The sequence below is a fragment of the Rana temporaria genome, chromosome 7, assembly GCF_905171775.1.
Source record: "Rana temporaria chromosome 7, aRanTem1.1, whole genome shotgun sequence".
Lineage (NCBI taxonomy): Eukaryota > Metazoa > Chordata > Amphibia > Anura > Ranidae > Rana > Rana temporaria.
Genome location: NC_053495.1, coordinates 150,363,863 through 150,386,079, shown reverse-complemented (window position 1 = coordinate 150,386,079; position 22,217 = coordinate 150,363,863). Strand labels below are relative to the sequence as shown.

Genomic DNA, 22,217 nt, shown 5'->3' with positions numbered 1-22,217 from the left:
TGAGACTGCAAGACCCCTGACCATCTGCCTGGACAGTGCAGATTGGCCCTGTGCTAATCACATGCATCCTCACATGACTTCATAGACTCTGGGTTATCTGGAAATTATTTAGAGTCAGTGGAAGAAGCGGAGGATCAGAGAAGACAGGATCAAACAGCCTTTTTTACAGAATGCAGAGGATTAACCCCTTAGGCTCCACAGCGAGTATAACCAAGCATGCTTTACTGCATATACAGACTTATTTTACTGTTGTTGGTTTAGTAACACTTTAACTGTGAATATTGGCACAGTTTCGAAGTATATTATGATTAAATAAGAACCACTCATCTTGTTAAAAAAATAAGAACCACTCCAACACATATTGCAGAAATGTGAATGGTATAATTAAAGAGATAAATTATATAAATAGACAACATACTGCATTATTAACATAGGAAACCCATATATACAAATAACATTTTGAAAAACACATAAATTGTAAAAACCCAAGAAGGGAAAACAGAAGTCTTTCAGAAATGGCTTAAAGTGGAGGTTCACCCTATAAACTTTTTTTAACACTGCATCCAGCACCGTGCTGCATATAAAATGTCACTGACCTTTATTTTTTTTCCCCCGTAGATATCGTTTAGCCGTGGAATTCACAGCGGCTTCCGGGTAGGGAATCCCGCGGGAGTGGGCATTCCTATTGATATGCCAATCAATTGGCATGCTAAACGACGGCGCACACAGCGCGTCACGACTTCCCGAAGGAAGCTCGGGTCGGCTCGGCTCTATTCGGCGCCTGCGCACCGGTGCCGAATAGAGCCGAGCCGACCCGAGCTTCTTTCGGGAAGTCGTGACGCGATGTGTGCGCCGTCGTTTAGCATGCCAATTAATTGGCATGTCAATAGGAACGCCCACTCCCGCGGGATTCCCTACCCGGAAGCCGCGGTGAATTCCACGGCTAAACGATATCTACGGGGAAAAAAAATAAAGGTCAGTGACATTTTATATGCAGCACGGTGCTGGATGCAGTGTTAAAAAAATGTTTATAGGGTGAACCTCCACTTTAACTTAGTAGATTTGTCTTTTTCTGATGTCTTGGCACTTGGCAGCATAGATGGTGTAGTTTAAGCTGTCAGTCAAAAATTACTATACAAGATGTAATTTAGTGAGTTTATGATGCTACATATAGGAATGTACAGCAATGCATATTACTGAGTGTGTACTAGTGTGTAATTACATAACCCCTGATGACCATTCATCACCTTCTACACAAAATAGAACTGTCACTATATCTTACACAGTCTACAGTAATTGTCAATGGCTGTCAATAAAAGAATATACAACTGTGGTACTGTCATAACTCCAAGGACAGGATTATCTATCGCATATGTATACACAGTGTGAGATAGAACAGTGCAGTTAGTATTCCAAATGAAGGTTTTAAGTTGATGTTAAAGCGAGAAAGCAAAGATATAACGGGCTACTATTTGCAACAACTCCAACCTATTCTATAATTTCACATATAAGGCCTCATGTGCATAACTTGCTGAATAAACAAAGTGGCACACATCTACAGTGCATTGAGCAAAATAATGGAATTCAATAGATTCACATTTGTATCCTAACCTTTTCCCTGCCAAAAACTGCACAGTGGCGATTCAAATATAAAGAATACAGTTTTATCCACATTAACAGGTGGAATGTCTCATTTTAAAAGTAAACCTGTATTTGGAATTTACAGAGAATATCCTTGCCAACGCCAGTTTTCTAGTTGTCTCTGACGTCAACAATTACCAACTCATTGGACTGGGACAAGTACGCAGACCAGGAAAGTCTGAAAGCTTAATTCATATACCAAGTCAGTGAGTATTGATTGAAAATGATAGCCAGGTACCTGGATTTTAAGAAGTTACCAGTCTATACTTTCACATTACAGTTCTTCTATAAAATAGCATAACTCAGTCTGACAACTTTAAAGCACAACTCCACTTTTGTGGAAAAAAAAACATTCCCCTCTGGGTGATACATGTACATTGCATGGTTTTGAACCCTTTGTGTCCATGTGGGAAAGTGAATCTAAGTGGCTTCATAATTATCAACCAGCTGCTGCAGCTGTAGGGCACCAAGGAGGAAAACTGCTGGGTCTGCATCCTTTTAGACATGATTTCCTATTGGGAGTATGTTACCAAAAGTAAAATTTTTGTTGCAGGGGATGCCAAAAATCTGATTTGTATCTTAGTGTAGACTCCTGGGAAAATCAGTGAGCCAATCACACAAGCAAAAAATTATCTTTTTGGGGGGCGTTCTGTACACAATCTGTGTACAGAACTCCTCCAGGTGGTCAAATTGCAATTTACAGAAGATTACAGTGGCTGCAGATTTAAAAAGAAAGATAATTTTTAATAACATTCAATTACAATAATACTTGTGTCACAATTGTATATGCTATATATTGTTTTTTTTTTTTACATTTGCTATTTTTTTCCCCCATGAAAGTGGAATTATGCCTCGTACACATGACCAGTTTTCCCGTCAGGGGGGAGCATACAAACGGCCAGGATTCCCGACCAAAGCTCTTTAACCACTTGGGATCCGCCTGCCGTCAATTGACGGCTACAGTGCGGATCCCAATTTCCAAACTGCCGTCAATTGACGGCCGCCCCTTTGGGCGTTCCCCGCGCGCGCTGCGGGGAAAATCTGTGTTGGCCGTGTCCCTCGGACACAGCCAATTACAGATCGCCGCGAACGGCCAATCAGAGTGGCCGTTCGCGAGGCGATCTGTGCGGCCAATGAGAGAGGATCTCATATGTAAACATATGAGATCATCTCTCATTGCCGTTTTACACAGAGACAGCGGTGCTGTCTCTGGAGAGGAGACCGATCTGTGTCTCTTGTACATAGGGACACAGATCGGTCACCCCCCCAGTCACCCCCCCCTCCACCTACAGTTAGAACACTATATAGGACACACATTTAACCCCTTCCTCACCCCCTAGTGTTAACCCCTTCAATGCCAGTCACATTTATACTGTAATTAGTGCATATTTATAGCACTGATCGCAGTATAAATGTGAATGGCGCCAAAAATGTGTCCGATGTGTCCGCCATAACGTCGCAGTCCCATTAAAAATCGCAGATCGCCGCCATTTCTAGTAAAAAAAAATAATTAAAAAAAAATAATTCTGTCCCCTATTTTGTAAGCGCTATAACTTTTGCGCAAACCAGTCGCTTATTGCGATTTTTTTTTTTTTTTTTTACCAAAAATATGTAGAAGAATACGTATCGGCCTAAACTGAGAAAAAAAAATGTTTTTTTTTTTTTTAAATTGGGATATTTATTATAGCAAGAAGTAAAAAATATTGTATTTTTTTCAAAATTGTCTCACTTCTTTGTTTATAGCGCAAAAAATAAAAACCGCACAGGCGATCAAATACCACCAAAAGAAAGCTCTACTTGTGGGGAAAAAAGGACGTCAATTTTGTTTGGGAGCCACGTCGCACGACCGCGCAATTGTTAGTTAAAGCGATGCAGTGCCGAAAGCTGAAATTTCACCTGGGCAGGAGGGGGGTATATGTGCCCAGTAAGCAAGTGGTTAATGGCAGTTTTCCTGTCAGGAAACCCAGCTGTGTGTAGGGGGAAAGACTGACTGAGCAGGTTCACTGCTTTCCCCTCGGGTTTCCCAGCGGTAAAAAGTCAGCCGGGAAACCCGTAAAAAATAGGATAAAACATTAAGTGAGTGGTATGGGGTTATAGAAAAAAAACACACACCTTCATGCTGCATCAATCACTGGCTCTAAGCCAGAGAATGGAGCAATCACATGACTGCCGACTTCTTAGCCCTCGGAGTGGAGGACAGTGATTGACAGTTGCCGTTTTCTGCTTGGCCCCTCCAGCGCTCACTGCAGGGATAGTGGTTAATTGTCACAGAAGAACAAAAGTAAGGTGCCCCAGAAGAGAAGTACAGTGAGTGGAAAAAAAGTATTTAATCCCCTGCTGATTTTGTACGTTTGCCCACTGACAAAGAAATTTATCAGTCTATAATTTTATTGGCAGATTTTTTTTTAACAGCGAGAGACAAACAACAAAAACATCCAAAAAAACACATTTCAAAAAAGTTATAAATTGAATTGCATTTTAATGAGTGAAATAAGTATTGCACCCCCTATAAATCAGCCAGATTGCTGGCTAATAGGTGTCTTCTATACAGGAAGCGAGCTGAGATTAGGAGCACTCTCAAAGGGAGTGCTCCTAATCTCACCTTGTTACCTGAATAAAAAGACACCTGTCCACAGAAGCAATCAATCAGATTCCAATCTCTCCACCATGGCCAAGACCAAAGAGCTGTCCAATGAATTCAGGGACAAGATTGTAGACCTACACAAGGCTGGAATGGGTTACAAGACCAAATCGCCTATCAGCTTGATGAGAGGGCGACAACAGTTGGTGCAATTATTCACAAATGGAAGAAACACAAAATAACTGTCAATCTTCCCTCTGTCTGGGGCTCCATGCAAGATCTCACCTCGTAGAGTTTCAATGATCATGAGAACAGTGAGGAATCAGCCCAGAACTACACGGGAGAATCTTGTCAATGATCTCAAGGCAGCTGGGACCATAGTCACCAAGAAAACAAATGGCAACACTACGCCATGAAGGATTGAAATCCTGCAGCACCCACAGGGTCCCCCTGCTCAAGAAAACACATGTACAAGCCCGTCTGAAGTTTGCTAATGAACATCTGAATGATTGAGAGGAGAACTGGGTGAAAGTGTTGTGGTTAGATGAGACCAAAATTGAGCTCTTTGGCATCAACTCAGCTTGCTGTGTTTGGAGGGGGAGGTATGCTGCCTATGACCCCAAGAACACCATCCCCACCATCAAACATGGAGGTGAAAACATTATGCTTTGGGGGAGTTTTTCTGCTAAGAGGACAGGACAACTTCACTGCATCAAAGGGACGATGGACGAGGTCATGTACCATAAATCTTGGGCGAGAACCTCCTTCCCTCAGCCAGGGCATTGAAAATAGGTTGTGGATGGGCATTCCAGACCAAAACACACAGCAAAGGCAACAAAGGCAACAAAGGAGCGTCTCAAGAAGAAGCACATCAAGGTCCTGGAGTGGCCTAGCCAACCTCCAGACCTTAGTCCCATAGAAAATATGAAAAGGGAGCTGTAGGTTCGAGTTACCAAACGTCAGCCTCAAAACCTTATTGACTTGGGGAGGATCTGCAAAAAGGAGTGGGACAAAATCCCTCCTACGATGTGGGCCAACTACAAGAAATGTCTGACCTCTGCGATTGCCAACAAGGGTTTGGAAAGGGGTTTTGCAAAAAGGTCGAATACTTTTTTCACCCATTAAAATGCAAATCAATTTATTTATTTTATAACTTTTTTGAAATGCGGTTTTCGTGATTTTTGTTGTTGTTATTTTGTCGCTCACTGTTAAAATAAACCTACCATTAAAATGATAGACTAATCATTTCTTTGTCAGTGGGCAAATGCACAAAATCAGCAGGGGATGAAATACTTTTTTTCCCTCACTATATGGCATAAAAGCTTTGGCCATACCGCTCTTAACTTTTGGAGGTGACTGAAGAAAAATATAGCCATTTTTATAAAATAATACAAAAATGAATTATTACTCTGTACCATAACTTTGTTTTCAGATGTGTGAGTACAATGAAAATGCCTTTATGTTAACACCCGAGTGCATTTTGCAAAGTTTAAGTGTATTAAGCTTCAGTTTAACATGAACATCCGCTTTAGAGACCTTTAAAAATGCACACACAATGCCACATGCGTTTTCAATTGCGCTTGATGTGAAGAAAACTGTAGTGTAAATGATGCCAGATCAGAATGTTTGCTCTTTGAAATGCATGTGTTGGGCTAGCCGTTTTTAGCCAGAATAAAGGTGACCATTTATAGTGGTTAGAGGCAGTATTGCCAATCCCTTACAACTTTTGTTTAACTGACAAATCCTGGAAAATGTACCGCATTTTTTACTTACAAACCTAAAATTTTAAATAAACTATTAAAAACAAACACAATCCACATTTAAACAATATGTAAACATTAACAATACCCAACACAAGTAAAGCCCTGTACACACAATCGGTTTGTCTGATGAAAAAAACGGATCGATGGACCATTTTCATCAGACAAACCGATTGTGTGTGGGCCCCATCGGTTTGTTTTCCATCAGTGAAAAAAAAATAGAACATGTTTTAAAATTTTCCTATGGATAAAAAAACGATAGAAAAAAACGTCTGCGTGGAAGTTCATTGGTTAAAAATCCATGCATGCTCAGAATCAAGTCGACGAATGCTCAAAAGCATTGAACTTAATTTTTCTCATCACGTCGTAGTGTTTTATGTCACCGCCTTTGGACAGGGTTGGATTTTTGACCGATGGTGTGTAGGCAAGACTGATGAAAGTCAGCTTCATCGGATATCCGCCAAAAAAATCCATCGGATTAGATTCCATTAGATATCCGATCATGTGTACAGGGCTTAATCTGCCTGGCTTTTAAAAAGTCAGCTTCACAACAATAAGAGTGTAACTAAGGCTGGCCATACATTATGCAATTTTCAATCCTTCACCCATGGTCTCCCGACAGGCAGTGCAGAGGGTAAAAACAGGCAAAATAGGCTGCTGTCTGCACACGCAGCAGAGACAATAGAGGGAGGAGGAGAGCTCTGAGTGTCGAGATAGAAGGTGGAGAGAAGCCATGGCCAGCCACACACCTACCTCCCAGGTCCCAGCCGTGGTCCACGGTGCAGGTCAGGTCTGGAGAAAGTTACTCCTCTGCTTTGCGTTCTGGGACCTCTGCATGTACTTCCCTGGTTGCTAGACACCAGGTGGTCTTAGCAACCAGTAATATGACGGAAGCAGTGGCAGGTATCATGGAATGGAGTCCGGACAGGACTAATAGATTTTTGTTTGAATGATGTGATTAAACCACAGGGTGAAAGTCAGCCGCCCTCTGTATTTTTTATGGACAGATTTCTCTTGTACAGACATTTATGGATGGGATAATCAGGGTGGTGTTTTTTTTCTTTTTTTTTTTTTTTTTTTTACACGCTCTCTGTAAATTTACTGACGTTTGGCAACACATTTTAGAGGTCCATGCACAATAATAACCTTATGTACCACAATAGCCCAATGGCTTGGTAACAGCTGGCCACAGACAACTATATTTTTGTTCGTTCAGCCCACTGGCTAACTTATTGCTCCATCCACACAAGCGAACCAAGGATAGTGGAACTATAGTATAGACATGCCATCATTCACTAAACATTTTAAAAATAACACAAAGTCATCTCTGGTGGTAAGCGAGAATGGACATTTGCTGAGACTTGTTGAAGCACCTCTCTAGTAAAAGAGTTAAGTCTCCGTTCAAGCAATGGAAAATTTCTGCAAAACATAAAAAGTACCTACACAGGAGTGATTATGTTCTGAATGTCTTAAAACAATGCTTGAAACGGCAGCATCAATTGCCAATACCAGGCTATGTATCTCTGCCCGAGAGTTATTATATAAGGTTATGTATGTACAAAGCCTTCTCTATACACCCCATGCAGCCTTTACTGGCTAAAGCAATAACAGTATATAAAAAAAGGTCTGTAGGATTGAGCAAATCCTTTGGAAACCACTGGCATTTGGTATGTCCTCTGGAATAGACTGACCTCACATAGTAATAAACTTCTTAAAAGCATTCCAACTATATTAAAAAGTTAATAATTAATAATATGTTTATTTTTCAATTGGATGCTATAAAATCCCGTTTGGGGTTATGATTTTTCTTTGCGGCACATATGTTAAGCCTTCAATAAAAAGTTTGAGGAAAAAAAAATAGTATTTATTAATAGCAGACTACTTGTATTCTGTGACCATGACAAAAAAAATATTCAGCAGGGCGACTATAGAGTAGAATTGTATTTACTTCCTTTTTTTTTCCTTCTAGATCTTTTTTTTTTTTTATAGTGTAAAGCCGCGTACACACGATCAGTCCATCCGATGAGAACGGTCTGATGGACCGTTTTCATCGGTTAACCGATGAAGCTGACTGATGGTCCGTCGCACCTACACACCATCGGTTAAAAAAACGATCGTGTCAGAACGCGATGACGTAAAACACACGACGTGCTGAAAAAACGAAGTTCAATGCTTCCAAGCATGCGTCTACTTGATTCTGAGCATGCGTGGATTTTTAACTGATGGTTGTGCCTACCAACGATCGGCTGTGACCTATCGGTTAGGAATCCATCGGTTAAATTTAGAGCAAGTTAGCTTTTTTTTTTACTGATGGTTAAATAACCTATGGGGCCCACACACGTTCGGTTTTGACCGATGAAAACGGTCCATCAGACCGTTGTCCTCTGTTTAACCTATCGTGTGTACGAGGCCTTAGTCAACCCCAGCCTGGAAATTCAATTTTAGGTACATGACGAGTTATAATCACAAAGCCTCCACAACAAGATATCCTCACCACTTCCCAGCTCTGCACACCTACTGTGACAAACGTTCCTTACACTCCCTGGTCGATTTTACATGTATCACTGCACTTGCAACAGGACCAAAATACCTCCTGTTGTAAAAGAGTGAGCTGCAGCAAGGGTGAAAGGCCAGAACATTGTGATGCTGGCATTTCTCCAAGATGTAAAAAACAGTGACTGAACTTTCTCACTTGGTTATAAAGAACCTAGTATTTTAATATATACTAAATGGATAAATTTGGTTGTCTGCAATTCTCTATTTTTTTTAAAAAATTTGAATTACTGTCTGACAAATTAAGTTAATAAACAAATTACACAAGAAACGAACAGCTAAAGGCTAATCACAGGTTAACGTGTCAAATAACTGCAACGTTACAGAAAATGCAACAGAAAATTGGCGGTATATAAAAGGTAGGTCATAGGTACTCCATTTGCTGGCAGAATAGTGGGACAAAGTGAACTGCAAGGATATGTTATCTCTGTGAATTTCAATATAGTTGAAAAATTTCCCATAAATTAAAGTGAAAATAAAGCTTCTAGTGTAGCGCGATCATGTTTTTACACTTTACATACTGTACATTAGAAAGGTCAAAGAGGAATACTGGTGCACCCAGGCAAATGTGCATTCTAATAGAACATATCCTAATTCAATGTAAACATGAATTAACTAAAAATACAATAAATAAGTTAGAAGCTGATAAGGTCTCCAACTGTTTGTCATTTACAACAAGTTAGATCTGCAAAGAATGTCCGATAGGAATGATAACTGGTCCTTTTTGGAGAAGAGGGATGTACAGGTAAGCAGTTAAAGGAAACAAAATAATACAGTTCTGTACAGGTGATCCCAAGATCAGAAGTTCCAGGTATCCCTCTGAACCATGGCTTGGCTTGGATCCAGCTGGTTAAGACCGATACTTCAGGATGATGGGCACTGCAAGTTAGCAAAAAATAAATGAGGCACAGATTGTCACATAAAATGCATTAATCCTTTGAAAAGGTGATCACTCAAAAGAAAATTAGTGTGTAAATATTAATAATGCAAAATTAACCAAAAACATATTTTATATATATTGTGAGACACTGGCATGTGGACAGTAGATATGTGTCACCTAGGTTTCTCAACAACACATGGTGAGGGGCTCCAGGTTTTGTACCTCTTATGAAGAAATACATTCCCTTCTGTGTCCTGGAGTGCAGAGGCTTTGGATGGGATAAAGCCGTCAGTCCTAGAGCCATGTTTTACTCATTAGTTTCAAACACAAATATAGCAATGGCACAAAAGTCTATGCCCCTGCTGACTATCTGGTGGGGGTCATTGGAACTGTTTAATATCTTATCACTAGTGAGCCAGCAGGAAAGAGCTAAAGCTGGGTAAACACTAATACATTTCCTTTTGAATTTTTTTTTAATGGAAGGTTTGTGTGATTTTCTAATCATTAGTGGGGTAAAAATTCAAAAGGAGAAAATTCAAAGGAACAGGTTTAAAAAAATTCACAAGTTATGCGGAAAACCTAAGAGTCTAGATCAGTGGCGTCTCCAGCTCTCACATTTAGGGGGGGGCACATAGGGGGACAGGGACAAAAGTAGGGGGGCCAACTATAAAATGCAATTATATATATATATATATATATATATCCTGGGGCCCTTTACTACGATCCCACTATGCAGTGAGCTCCCTTCCTACTATACTGGGCCCCCCAGGGTGGCAGAAAATAAGAGATATTTGTCACCAGCACACCAAGAAAATATAAGGGTCCAAAGCAGTGAGAGAACTATCAGGGTTGCAAAGGTTGTCTTGCCACCGGGCCCTGGTGTTCTGCCACAGTGGGGATCCCCAGCAGTCCTGTCCCTGCTATTTACAGCGCTGGTCTGGCGTCTGTCTCCTTGGCAGCGGCAGCAGTCTATTAGGACCTAGTGCTGGTGACATTATGGGTGCATGCAGGGGAAGGCTGGCACTATTGGTTATAGAGAGCCGAGCCCCCAGCTGGTCACCTAGCAGCAGTAATGCTGTATAACCTTCTCTGTTGACATGCTGATCGGCATGTGATCCAGGTGATGCTCCCAGTCAGATCTAATAAACACAGTATTTATTAGCATCAAGAGTACAACCACATGAATATAATCAACCGTATGATCAGCAGCCATGTGGGCTCTATGCCTGTAAAGTGTGGGCTCTATGCCTGTAAAGTGTGGGCTTTGATCAATAAAATCACTGATATTTATGACTAGGATTTGACTAAGAGCATCACCTGGATTGCATCCCGATCAGCATGTCAGAGAAGGGTCCACTGCTGCTAAGCAACCTGCAGGGAGCTCAACTGTCTACAACCAATAGAGATGGGCTCGGGTGTGTTTGAAATCCCACATGCCCGATCACGCCAGGAAGCCGACACTCCACAGTGCTAATCAATGTATGGGCTGCCTAAGAGCCAAGACCAGCCATAGACAGTTTAAATCTCAGCTGGTTCAGCAGAAACTGGCTGAGATTTGAACCATTAATGAGCAGATTCTATTATAATTATCACTAGTGGTTGCTGTATAGTCACTGGTGATAATCACTGTTTGTCGGGAGAATATAATTGCTGGGCAGGAGGAATATTCCCCTGTCACCACTGTCTGTTGATGGGGGAATCATGCAAGTTTCTTTCCTGCAATCTGTGGATGCAGGAAAGAAATTTGCACCGTATATTATCTGCCTAACTGAAAGTGAAAGTAAATTGTGAATGTTTTGAAAGAACAGGAGAGGGGGAGGGAGACAGATGGGGGGGGGGAGAGAAGGGATGGAGATAATGTAGTTCAGTGATTACAGTGTACTGCAGTCTGCAGTGCACACACTTATACACGGCCCAGGCTAGAATATCTGGTTGTGTGAGCGCTCGCATTATGCAGTGTCGGCGAGCACAGGGAGGGGGAGGAATCCCCCGCAGAGCTGACTGGGGACGCTCTCCCTCTCGGGAAGCAAAATACAACATTTTTTTTTTGGGGGGCACAGCATGATGTTGGGGGGGGGGTCAGGGCCCCCTATGCCCCCCCCTAGGGACGCCTCTGGTCTAGATCAGTGGTTCTCAACCTTTCTAATGCAGTGACCCCTTGATAAAATTTCCCAAGTTGTGGGGACCCCTAACAGTAAAAAAAGATTTGTAGCGGGGGTTGTCAGCACCCAAGGAAAGACAAGTAATTTGCACCCCTAACCCCCGGATATTTAGCACTCCCCGAGTCCCTTCCACTCATACAATATTAAAACCCCTTATGGTACATTTTAGGATGTACCACTCTTTCTCTTTGTTCTTCATTCTTTCCATTTTATATCTCTCTCTATACGAGTTGTTTTCCCCATCCATCTCTCTAGCCATCTTTCTTATTCTGTCTCTCCCTTTTTCTTTGTTCATCCCCCTCTTTTCCTCTCCCTTCCATGTATTCTCTATATTTATTCCTCATCTTTGTTGGGGGAGTTGGGATCAGTGGCAGTGCTGGGGGAGTTCTGATCAGTCAATTTAGGTGCTCTTGATCAAGGTCAGCTGCCCATCTGAGAACTGTAGTGGGGACTTTTAATGGCAACTCTAATCACAGGTAGTGTTACTCACTGTGTCTCTGACTTTGTGGTGTCTCGTAGCAGTGACACCTATGCCGAAATCAGGAGATAGGGTCTCCTGCAAACCCTCCCACTTCACATTCCTCACCAGTCAGCTGACCTCTAGTCTCTGCCCCCCCCACCTATGCTGTGAACTGAATGGTCTGCTGTAAAGCGGCTGAGTGGGCGGCCAGGGGCTTTAGAAACAGCCCAGCTGTGCAGCCACAGGCTCCAGGGACAGCCCTGCTGGGTGACCACGAAAAAGCTGGGGAGTGATGCGGGATTCAGGAACAGCCCAGGATTTGGGGACCCCTGGCAAATCGTCATTCAACCCCCGAGGGGGTCCCGACCCCCAGGTTGAGAACCACTGGTCTAGATCTAGGACGGGGCCAGAACAGGAAGGAAGAAAAACTGTCTAAAAGAATTGAAAACAGGAGGTAGAAAGGGGGGGGGAGGTTTAAATTGGGGTTTTCTAATGTTTGTATATGGACATATATTTTATATTTTGGAAATATAATGGAGTAATATGATTGGAATTCATGATAAAATTAAAAAAATAATTTCTAATAGTGAATGTAGTTTTTATTAGTCAATTCACTCCTAAAACAAATGTTAAAAGCAAACTAAATTCCAAACTATTTTCAAATTACATTTGTCAAGCCAACAAATATACTGACAATTTCCATATAAATGTTCATGCAAATATTGTTGTGAACATTCATTCCAAAATCTACCAGTGTGTACCCAGCTTAAAGCGGTAGTAAACTCAGAGACTTCTATCAGAAATTACAAAGAATGAAGTGTATGCATTATTTTATAGCAATGCGCCACATATTGATCCTGTATTGAACGATTCTGTAAACACACAGATCCACCTCCTGTCAGCGGTGAGGAGACCAATGTGTGTTCCCAGTACAGAGAAACACACATCGGTCTCCTCCCCTTGTGAGTCCCCTCCCCCCTACAGTTAGAACACACCTTAGGGAACATATTAACCCCTTCAGCGCCCCCTAGTGGTTAACCCCTTCCCTGCCAGTCACATTTACACAGTAATCAATACATATTTATAGCACTAATCACTATATAAATGTGAATGGTTCCAAAAACGTGTCAAAAGTGTCCGATGTGTTCAGTTATCAGTTACATCAAATACCGTAAAATTATTTAAAAAAAACATTATACTTGGCACTTACCAATAATCACTAGCAGGATGAGAATGAAAACCATGGCCACTATGGCTTTCATCTAAAAGAACAAAGTACACAAACAAGTTTTACTTAATACAATTCGTTTTTCATACCATATAGCTTTCAAATTTATACAGTTTAGTGCAGAATTGATCTCAAAGCACTAATGAGGCAGCTACAGTTTTACTAACGTTTGGAAAACTAGAAAAAAGGGTTTAGGGCCCTTTCAGACGAGGTTTGCTTTACTTACACACCCCTTGCTAATAAGAGCAGAGGCGGGCAGATGACAGGTCCGTGTCAGCTTGGATTCTGCAGAGCAGACACAAACAAAGCCCACTCTGCTCTATGTGAAGTCAGGAGTAAATTAATCTCCCCTGTCCATTCACACCCGAATGTCCTCCGATCTGCCTAAACATAAGAGGACAAATTACCTTCTTTTTTCTTTTTGGCGAGCCTGAGCGCACCCAGATGTAGAAGGGTGTAAGCAGACACAAGTCCGTTCACACCTGCCTGTCCATAGAGGTAAATGGACCATCTGATCAGATACGCCTGAAAAGCTGACAGGCAGTCATCAGTGTGAAAGGAGACTTTTTTTTTTCAAACTTGAAACATTTATTTTACTATAAAATTGGATACATGAACACCAGGAGCGTTTTTTTTTATTTTGTAAATTCCAATCTTATTCTACATAAAGGAATAAAGATTATATGGCATATATGCAAGCGTCAAACACACAGTAAATGTATGGGAGGATATCTGAAGTTTTGTAATGAGTTAAAAAGAAAAATGGGGCAATCCACATTATTATTAGAAAGATAGAAATGAGACAATATATACACATATATACATACATATATGGACATAGTGTGTGTGTGTGTGTGTGTGTGTGTGTGTGTGTGTGTGTGTGTATATATATATTTAGATATACACACACAGTGGGGGTTATTAACAAAAGGCAATTCCACTTCGGCAAACAAGTGCAAAGTGCACTTGAAATTGCACTTGGAAGTGCAGTCGCTGTAAATCTGAGGGGCAGATCTGAAATGAGGGGAAGCTCTGCTGATTTTATTATCCAATCATGTGCAAGCTAAAAAATCACATGCCAAATGTGGCATGTCGGGGGGTTTAGAGGTCCTTAAAACAAGTTCGCCAATCCAGCATCTCATATAGTCTGATCAGCACTTTCCTTCTTGGTTAGTACAGTACATACCGGATCTGACAGGTAAAGGTCTCATGTTCACCTTCCATTTCCCCTGCACATCCAGCTAGTATGCTCGCCGTGCTTCCATCTGAGTTCTGCACTTCTCCTGTATCTCTTCCAACAGCTTAGTACCATTATGTCAATTGCCTTCAGCAGATTTCTAGCTCAAAGCTCCAAAATCCCATATATTTCAATAGTGGCTGTTCACATAGAAGCGCTCAGGCACCTGTAGCTCGATACCGGATGCTCCATAAGCTACATTGGGGGTTATTTACGAAATGCAAATCCACTTTGCACTACAAGTGCAAAGTGCACTTGAAATTGCATTGAAAGTGCACTTGGAAGTGCAGTCGCTGTAAATCTGAGGGGTAGATCTGAAATTAGGGAAGGCTCTACTGATTTTATTATCCAATCATGTGCAAGCTAAAATGCATTTTTTTCCCTTGCATGTCTCCCTCGGATCTACAGCGACTGCACTTCCAAGTGCACTTTTAGTGCAATTTCAAGTACAAGTGCAAAGTGGATTTGCCTTTTGTAAATAACCCCCAGTGTGTGTGTGTGTGTGTGTGTGTGTGTGTGTGTGTGTGTGTGTGTGTGTGTGTGTGTGTGTGTGTGTGTGTGTGTGTGTGTGTGTGTGTGTGTATATATATATATATATATATATATATATATATATATATATATATATATATATATATATATATATATATATATATATATATATATATATATATATATAGTGATCACATGACCTACGATTACCCCTGCATAGAAAGATGGGGGTGGAAAAACAGCAGTATGCTGATCTTTCCAGTGAATTACTGTGCAGGGGAAGGCGCTTGTCAGCACAAGTCCGATCACTGGAGGACAGACAGGTAGGCCGTTCTCCCAGCATAGCCAGAAAACTGACCACACTGCTCTGATAGCCATCGGGGTCATTTTGAAAGCAGGGGGACTGGCAGGAACATCAGGTATGTCACACAAAGGAAGCATTACAAAGAGAATAGGATATTTTTTAACAGTACATGGTACAACAGACAAATATCAAGAAAATAAAATGCTGTGGTGACATATTATTTTATACCTTCATATTGAGTAACAGCGAAGCCTTTGTGGTTATATATTTAGAATAAATAAATGCTCACCTTACATTCCCGCCACCACATTTGTCTTCTGAGGTGTCTTGCTCTGCTACTGAAAGCTGTGGCGTTATCTGACAAACTTTCTATATGACATAACAAAAATAGAAATCCCATAAAAAATTATTATAATAACGAATTCTGAAATAAAAGGTTTATTGCAACAGCTCTATATGTTATAAAGTGCATTTCAAGGGAGTACGTTTTTAAACAAAGAAATATTATTGGTTTTGTTATCTTTCAAAGTTATTTACCGTATTTATCGCGCTATAATTCGCTCCCGCGTATACCGCGCACCCCTAAAGTGGCCCCCAATCCTGTGGAAAAAAAGTTTTTTTGTACTTACAGTTTTGGTGTCTTGCGCGGCATCCATCGGCGGCCTCGTCGGGTCCGGCGTCCTTCTGTGGCTTCGGGTGTCCTCTTCGGCGGGTCCGGCGTCCGTCTTCGCCGGGTGTCCTCTTTGGCGGGTCGGGTGTCCTCTTCGGCTCAGGACGTCAGTGCGATAGGCGCCAAATCTGCCCGAAGATACACGAGTGTACTGCGCTCGGTATATGCCGGCGCAGTATTCAAACTCGTGGCGGGAAAGCGGGTATCGGCGTATATCGCGCACCCACGATTTTGCCCTGATTTTCAGGGCAAAATAGTGCGCGGTATACGCCGATAAATACGGTAAATTCAGTGCCCTGTAAAGCATTTAGACTTTTGATCAATTCTGTCATTTTACTCAACTCCACCAGTTTTGAGGGTGATCAGGGATTTTTTTTACACCGTTTTTGCATATACAGCGATGATCACTCTATAAGCAATAGTTTTAGCTGTCATGGATGGGTCAACATTCATGAATAGCTTGCTTATGGTTGTGATCTGTAATTGGCTAGAGCTAATCACATGGTACAGGGGTATAGCCAGGTACCATGTGATTGCTGTGGGCAATCACAAATCACTACTGTAAGCAAACTAACCATTAGGTATCGGGATTAAATCCTTGGACCCATTGTCGGACCCTACACTGGTGCAGTGGGTCCTGGGTTCCTCCTGGTGCACGACAATGCCCGGCCTCATGTGGCAAGACTATGCATCCAGTTCCTGGAGGATGAAGGAATTAAAGTGGATGTAAACCCCAAAAAATGAATTTATTTTTTTGATGTCACAATGTAGAAAATAAGATTTCCTATCATCTGTGCCCAGTCTTGCCACACAGAGTTAATCCAGCTCTGAGCAATCCACTTTTATTGTTCAGTGAAAATGAACAGACTTCCAGATAAAACCCTGTCTAAATTAAAAGTCCGAAAGCCTCTCTCCTTGCTTTAAGTGACAGGTTATTTACATATCTAGCGTGAACATGTTTATCATATGTTATGTTATGTTTATCATAATATGAGGTGATCCACAGGTCATTGTATATTACCAGGATGTGTTATGTGGGGGAGGGGTGGATTTCTCACTTTTTATACTGTGGATCACCTCATATTATGATAAACATAATATAACATATGATAAAAAATGTCCAAGCTAGATATGTAAATAAACTGTCACTCTAAGCAAGGAGAGAGGCTTTCGGACTTTTTATTTAGACAGGGTTTTATCTGGAAGTCTGTTCATTTTCACTGAATAAAAGAGGATTGCTCAGAGCTGGATTAACTCTGTGTGGCAAGACTGGGCACAGATGATAGGAAATCTTATTCTCTACATTGTGACATAAAAATAAATAAATAAATAAATACATTTGGGTTTACATCCACTTTAATACCATTGACTATTAGAACACCTCTGGGACATGTTTGTTACGTTTTGGTCCATCCGACGTCGCCAGGTTGCACCCAAGTCTGCTCAGGAGCTCAGTGATGCTCTGGTCCAGATCTGGGAGGAAATACCCCAGGACACCATCAGTCGTCTCATTGGGAGCATGCCTTGACATCATCAAGCATGCATACAAGCACATTCGGGCCGTACAAATTACTGAGTACCATTTTGAGTTGCTACAATGAAATTTCAGCAAAACGGACTAGCCTGCTGCAAAAAAAAAATCTCTTTTTTGGGGTGTTTTTGAATTCAGCCCACTGTAGGTTATTAATTTTAATTTCCATCAATTAATGTGGCATCCTTTTGTTCCTAACACATTATCCAGTCCATATCAGTATAGATATCCAGAATGAGATTTTTCCTCATTGAGATCTGATGTGTTTTCAAAGTGTTCCTTTACATTTTTTTTTGAGCAGTGTATTTTCTATTGTGAATAAAATATGCGTTTAGGAGATTTGCAAATAATGGCATTCTGTTTTAATGCCGATTTACAAAGCGTGCCAACCTGGCTGGAAATAGGATTTTTATAACAGCTTACCTGTAAAATCCTTTTCTTTTGAAGTACATCACGGGACACAGAGAAGCATAGTAATTACTATGTGGGTTATAGAGAGTACCTTCAGGTGTGGACACTGGCACGCCCTTAAGGCAAGAAGTTCCCTCCCCTATATAACCCCTCCCATACCGGGAGTGCCTCAGTTTTGTAGCAAGCAATAAGTGTCCCAAATACCCAAAAAGAGGGGCGGGTGCTCTGTGTCCCGTGATGTACTTCAAAAGAAAAGGATTTTACAGGTAAGCTGTTATAAAAATCCTATTTTCTTTATCGTACATCACGGGACACAGAGAAGCATAGTAATTACTATGTGGGACGTCCTAAAGCAATGCTATGAGGGGAGGGAGACCCCAAGAAATAAGCCGGGCGCCATCAGACATGAGGAATCAAACTGCAGCCTGCAGCACACTGCGCCCAAAGGCGCTCTCCTCATTCTTTCTTATGTCCAATTGATAAAACTTAGTGAAAGTATGGACAGACGACCATGTCGCGGCCTTGCAGACTTGAGCCATGGAGGCTTGATGATGCACTGCCCAGGAAGTACCCACCGCTCTAGTGGAATGTGCTTTAACCTTAAACGGGGGAACCTTTCCCCTCAAGCCATAGGCTTGAGTAATGACCTGCCGAATCCATTTGGAGATAATGGACTTCGACGCTGCCTGCCCACATCTGGGACCTTCTGGCAGGATAAACAATGTATCAGTTTTTCGGACCTGAGCAGTAGCCTTAAGATAGATCTTAACTGCTCTTAATACGTCTAGCGTATGTAAAGACTTCTCCCTTGCAGAACTAGGTTCTGAGAAAAAAGACGGGAGAACAAGATCCTGATTCAAATGAAATTTTGAAACAACTTTAGGTAGGAAAGCCGGGTGGGGCCGTAGGACCACTCTATCCTTATGGAATATAAGGTACGGTTCCTTACAAGACAAGGCCGCCAACTCCGAAACCCTCCTGGCGGAGGTTATGGCTACCAAAAATATCACCTTCCTGGTCAGAAGGACCAAAGGAATATGAGCCAAGGGCTCAAATGGTTGTTTCTGTAAGACAGAAAGGACCAGATTCAGATCCCATGGACACAAGGGAATCTTGACTGGTGGACTAAGTCGGATCATACCTTGCAAAAAGGTTTTGATCAGGGAATGTGTAGCTAGTGGCCTTTGGAAAAAAATCGATAAGGCCGAGATCTGGCCCTTAATGGTGCTTAGGGCCAACTTCATGTCTGCCCCTAACTGCAGAAACTCCAGAATTCTGCCAATGAGATACCTCCGGGGATGCCAACCCCTGGTCTCGCACCAGGCCACATAAGATTTCCAAACTCGGTAATAGATAAGTCTGGATGCCGGTTTTCTGGCATTAATCAAAGTAGATGCCACCGCATTAGAGAGACCCCTTCTCTTTAAGATATGGGACTCAATAGCCAAACCGTCAAATTGAGAGACGGTAAGGAAGGATGGAATATTGGCCCCTGGGACAATAGGTCTGGCCGAAGCGGAAGGGACCACGGTTGCCCCACGGACATCCTTACAATGTCCGCGAACCAGGCCCTTCTGGGCCACGCTGGAGCCACCAGAATCACTGGTCTTCCTTCCGACTTTACCCTGCGAAGAAGACGGGGTAATAATTGCAGCGGAGGAAACGCATACATTAGGGAGAACTGGTCCCATGGGAACACCAGTGCATCCGTGCCGTAAGCAAGTGGATCCCTTGTCCGGGACAGAAAGTTGCCCACCCTTGCATTGAACCTCGATGCAAAGAGATCGACATCTGGTGTTCCCCACCTCTGACAAATGCTCTGGAAGATGTCGGGGTGAAGAGTCCATTCCCCTGGAAGCACCTGTTGGCGGCTTAGGTAGTCTGCTCGCCAATTGTCTATTCCCGGAATGAACACTGCAGATATGCATGGGACATATTTCTCTGCCCAGGTCAGGATTCGATTCACCTCTCTTTGGGCTGCACGACTTCTTGTGCCCCCCTGGTGATTTATGTATGCCACGGCAGTGACATTGTCTGATTGAATCCTGACCGGAAGACCCTTCAACCTGTCTGACCAAGCTGACAGGGCTAGATAGACTGCTCGAATTTCCAGCAGATTTATGGGTAGAGACCTCTCGGAGGCTGACCATTTCCCCTGGAGAGACAAACCTCCCAGGACTGCACCCCAGCCTAGCAGACTGGCGTCCGTGGTCACAACCTGCCATGTCACGGGAACAAAGGACTTCCCCTTTAGCAGGTTCCGGGGAACCAGCCACCAACAAAGGCTCTGCCGGACTGACCGGGAGAGAGACATAGGGAGATCCAAGGCTTGAACCTTTTTGTTCCAAGCGGACAGAATGGCATGTTGAAGCTCCCTTGAGTGGAACTGCGCAAATGGGACGGCCTCGAACAAGGCTACCATCTTTCCCAGTAACCTCATACAGAGGCGAATGGGAGGCTGACGCTTTGCTTTGACTAGTTGAACTAGTTCTCTTAAAGCTTCGAACTTCCTTTGGGGCAGGAAGACCCTTTTTAGCTTTGTGTCTATGAGTAGACCCAAATATTCGAGCCTTTGCACAGGCATTAAGGCTGACTTGTCCAGGTTGAGAACCCAACCCATGGATTCCAGAAATTTTACGGTTCTGTGTACCGCTGAGTTTAGATCGGCCACTGACCGGTCTACTACCAATAGGTCGTCTAGATAGGCTACTATGGATATGCCTTGAGACCTTAGATAGGCTAACAGTGGAGCCAATACTTTCGTGAAAACACGAGGAGCGGTGGCCAGACCAAAAGGTAAGGCCACGAATTGGAAGTGGCGCTGATTTACCGCGAAGCGAAGCAGCTTCTGATGGTCGAGAAAGATAGGAACGTGCAAGTATGCGTCCTTTATATCGATGGACGCTAGTAGTTCCCCTCCTTGCAGGGAGGCCACCACTGACCTGATCGATTCCATCCGGAATGATTGGACCCTTAGGAACTTGTTTAAGGCCTTTAGGTCCAGGATGGGTCTTACATCCCCGTTTGGTTTGGGGACGGTGAAGAGATTGGAATAAAACCCCAAACCTTGTTCTTCCACTGGCAGCTCTCTGATTACCCCTTGGGATAACAGATGATCTAAGGCCAATGCTAAGGACCTTCTTTTGCCGAGGTCCTTTGGGACGTTCGAGGTTAAGAAGCGCGGCGGAGGAAATTCGCTCAACTCCAGCTTGTAGCCCCCGGAGACCGTAGAGAGGACCCACCTGTCTTGGATCCTGTCTAGCCAAGCCTCCGCAAACAACTGAAGCCTTCCCCCCACCCGGCTGAGTGGGGGAGAACCTTCATAATGCTGACTTAGTTGCTGGCTTGGCCTGTGGCTTACGGTTCCAAGGCTTTTTGGAAGCCTGAGGCTGGCCCTGTGGCTTCCCACCTGCATTGAATCGTCCAGGAGGCCGTCGGAACTGCCTGGTACCGGAAGTACTAGGGATAGGAGAGGAGGATCTCTTAAAGGAGGGGGGACCCCTAAACCTTTTCTTTACTGGCAACAGTGTACTTTTGCCACTGGAAATTTTCTGAATGTAATTATCCAGATCTTCCCCAAACAAACGCTCTCCATGAAAGGGAAACCCCGCCAGTAATTTTTTACACGGGGCTTCAGCAGACCAGTTCTTCAGCCAGAGTAACCTGCGCATATGAACTAGCGAGAGAGTGAGACGTGAGGACTGCTGAATGGAGTCCTTAATAGCATCTATGGCAAAACATAATGCTCTGGGAAACTCAGCCAAATTCTGGGCCTGTTGTGCCGGCAATTCCTTTAAGACCCCTTTAAACTGGTCCTTCAAGGCCTGGCAAATCCCAATAGCCGCAATTGCAGGCTGGGTTATTCCTCTCGCCGAAGCAAAAGAGTTTTTTAATAAAGTCTCTAATCTCTTGTCTGTCGGATCTTTGAATACCAGAACATTGTCTACTGGACAGGTCAAAGATTTGTTTACGCAGGACACAGCTGCGTCAACCTTGGGGATGCCCCATTTTTTAGTGAATTGTTCCTCCATGGGGTATAAAACCGAAAACTTCTTAGGAGGAAGAAAATATCTATCTGGATGTTCCCAATCCTTGTAGATAAGCCCTTCCAGCAGGGGGTGAACCGGGAAGGAATAATTAGCTTGAGGAGCTTTTAAGGAGCCTAAAGATGAGACTGCACTTGAAGCTGGCTCTGAAAGTGGCAACTTGAAGGCCGAACGGACCATCTCAGTGAGGGACTGGACCAACAATTTTTCGGATTGTGACGCCGAAAAGGGTTCTCCCAAAGTGGAATCCTCAGAGTCCAC

General features: G+C 42.9%; 1 protein-coding gene and 1 long non-coding RNA gene across 4 annotated transcripts in view; both read right to left on the bottom strand.

Moving 5' to 3' along the window:
- Window positions 1-359: 359 nt before the first annotated feature.
- Window positions 360-2,217, bottom strand: LOC120944855. Its single transcript, XR_005750511.1, has 2 exons — window positions 1,048-2,217; window positions 360-519 (listed from the first exon to the last, which is right to left on the bottom strand). It is a non-coding gene; the product is annotated as an uncharacterized LOC120944855 (long non-coding RNA).
- Window positions 2,218-8,325: 6,108 nt separating this feature from the next.
- VAMP4 (vesicle associated membrane protein 4) overlaps window positions 8,326-22,217 on the bottom strand; it is a 79,736-nt gene continuing 65,844 nt past the window's right edge. For all 3 annotated transcript variants that reach the window (XM_040360128.1, XM_040360130.1, XM_040360129.1), the window contains exons 6-8: window positions 15,588-15,667; window positions 13,248-13,299; window positions 8,326-9,414 (exon numbers count right to left, since the gene is read on the bottom strand). In XM_040360128.1, coding sequence (XP_040216062.1) covers window positions 9,386-9,414; window positions 13,248-13,299; window positions 15,588-15,667 — 161 coding nt within the window. In that variant the 3' untranslated portion in view covers window positions 8,326-9,385. The remainder of the gene's footprint in view (window positions 9,415-13,247; window positions 13,300-15,587; window positions 15,668-22,217) is intronic.